The 2,070-nt window shown below is 39.3% G+C and overlaps 1 protein-coding gene across 1 annotated transcript; it reads right to left on the reverse strand.

Moving 5' to 3' along the window:
* Positions 1 to 201: 201 nt before the first annotated feature.
* On the reverse strand, positions 202 to 1,675 carry LOC149570751 (uncharacterized). The gene is made up of 4 exons (XM_089817952.1): positions 1,461 to 1,675; positions 1,191 to 1,343; positions 708 to 1,108; positions 202 to 603 (listed from the first exon to the last, which is right to left on the reverse strand). Exons 1-4 carry the CDS (start codon positions 1,672 to 1,674, stop codon positions 430 to 432), a joined length of 942 nt encoding a protein of 313 aa, XP_089674078.1. The 5' UTR covers position 1,675; the 3' UTR covers positions 202 to 429.
* Between the last annotated feature and the right edge of the window lie 395 nt (positions 1,676 to 2,070).

Consider the following 2,070-nt stretch of genomic DNA (forward strand, 5'->3'; position numbering starts at 1 on the left):
AATACGAATGGCAATTTTTTGCAGTTTTGGGGTTGTGGCCCCAAACATTTGCCACCATCTATCTGCAATAAGGGAAAAATTGAAAATAGAAACAATTAGTCTCATTTACAAATTACAAGTTAACTCTAAAATTACATAATCAATTTTAAGATTAGAATCTAGATTCATGAACATTGAATATATTATTTAATTTTTACCTGGCTGTAGTGTTGTCTGAGCATTTATGGCCATCCTGCCAGAGAAAAGTGGCCCCTCTTTATTGTTGAACTGATCTAGCTCAACAATCGCAGCAGCGCTATCTTCATCGCTACTCAACCTCTGAATCACTATGTATAAGCCAATGAGAACCTCCACATCCGCCTTGAACTCAGGACGGAAACGATATGCCGGATTCAGAAAGTAAGCTGCTGCATGGATGGGTCGATGGAGCTAATTCTGCCATCTCCTATCGATGATGTCCCAAATAGGGCCATACCTCTCCTGCACTCCTGCATATTGGGCTCTGATGGCCTCCTTGGCCCTATCCATGCCCTCATAAATGTAGCCCATAGAGGGCTTCTCCCCATCAGCAGTTCGTAGCAAAGCTACAAGGGGCTCAGTGACCTACATATAAAGTAAAACAAAAAACTTGAGTCAAAACTTAAATATAAAATAATATAACTTAAAGTAAAAGTAAAATACTAAATGTTAAATTGCAATAAATTTACCTGCAGGATTTCTCTAGCGGGTTTCCAAAAACCATCCTCATCAAATATGCAATCCGCCACATCTATCCCTACAGTGGTCGTAGCATAGGAAGAGGAAATCCACTCCCGCCCAACAAACATGCTCCTCAATTCATCCCTTGATGTCAACAAGGACTGCAAGGTGATGAAATTCGAGGCAAACCTCGTGATACTTGGGCGAGCTAACTCTTTGCCTTCTGTGTACTTCCTCATTGTGCTAAGGACAAATGAATGATTATAAATGAATTTGCATATGTTTTTTTCCCTTTCCACACATGACTTGACAAACTCAAGTTTGCCAATTTCCTCCAACATGAGGTCAATGCAATGTGCCGCACAAGGGGACCAAAATATGGTGGGGTGCCTCTCCATCAAAAGTTTACCTACAATTTTAAGTCAATTAGAAATTCAAATTTCAAAATTCAAATAAATTTATTTTCAAAACTTGAAAAGTTAAAAGTTTACCTGCAGCAACATAACTTGTTGCATTATCCGTCACCACCTGGATCACATTTTGTTCTCCCACCTCTGCTATGACTTCCTCAATAGCCTCACATAAGTATGTGGCATTTTTTACATGTGCGGAAGCATCAATGGATTTGATGAACATGGTATATCCTACAAGTAACAAAACAACGAATTAGAATATTAAAATTAAATGGATCATCAACAAATTAGCATTCAACAAATCAAAATTTACAATTATGTATGTAGGAAAGTAGAATGATCAATTACCTCCACAGGATACAAGAAAATTGAGGAGTGTTCTATTCCTCCTATCTGTCCAACCATCAGTCATGATGGTGCAACCCTTTGCAATCCACTCCTTTCGGTTCTCCTCGAGCTCAGCCCTCATGTCCTCTACCATCTCATCCAAGAGGTATCCGCTCAACTCAGCCTCAGTTGGGGCTTTAAACCCCGGACCACAAGTAGCAACCGCGTCTATCATGTTCTGCCAATAAGGAGCCCTGTCACAAATAAAAATTTAGATGTCAAAGACTCAAATTACAAAACAAATAAATATAATTAAAGTTTTACTTTTACTTTTAATTTTAACTTTAAAGAAAACAACGAAAAAAGAATCAATTACCTGGCTGCAATAAATGGAATGTTGCAAAAGTACCAAAATTTGCATATCTCCTTTCTGGCAGCATCATGAATTTCCTTGTTCAAACCCATGCCCTCAAGCGTGGGTTGGAAACCAGGAGTAGTGCAGGGCACAAAGTAACTATCCATTCTGTTTTTCCGCACTCTAGGCTGCAATAGGTTGGTGTGGGACTCTGTCTCAGTATGTGACCGACTAGCACTAGCACGAGCAGAAGAACTAGGATAAAAAGGAGGCTTA

The sequence above is a fragment of the Cupressus sempervirens genome, chromosome 3, assembly GCF_028749045.1.
Source record: "Cupressus sempervirens isolate cs-2001-9-10 chromosome 3, ASM2874904v1, whole genome shotgun sequence".
In the NCBI taxonomy this organism is placed as follows: Eukaryota; Viridiplantae; Streptophyta; class Pinopsida; order Cupressales; family Cupressaceae; genus Cupressus; species Cupressus sempervirens.

What these genes read in the sequence shown, in the direction of transcription:
- LOC149570751 (XM_089817952.1), bottom strand. Translation starts at nt 1,674, where the DNA reads ATGATAGACGCGGTTGCTACTTGTGGTCCGGGGTTTAAAGCCCCAACT. An exon ending in TTTTCTTGTATCCTGTGGAG is followed by an intron (nt 1,344 to 1,460) that starts GTAATTGATCAT and finishes TGTTACTTGTAG; the next exon opens with GATATACCATGTTCATCAAA. An exon ending in CCGCTAGAGAAATCCTGCAG is followed by an intron (nt 604 to 707) that starts GTAAATTTATTG and finishes CTTTATATGTAG; the next exon opens with GTCACTGAGCCCCTTGTAGC.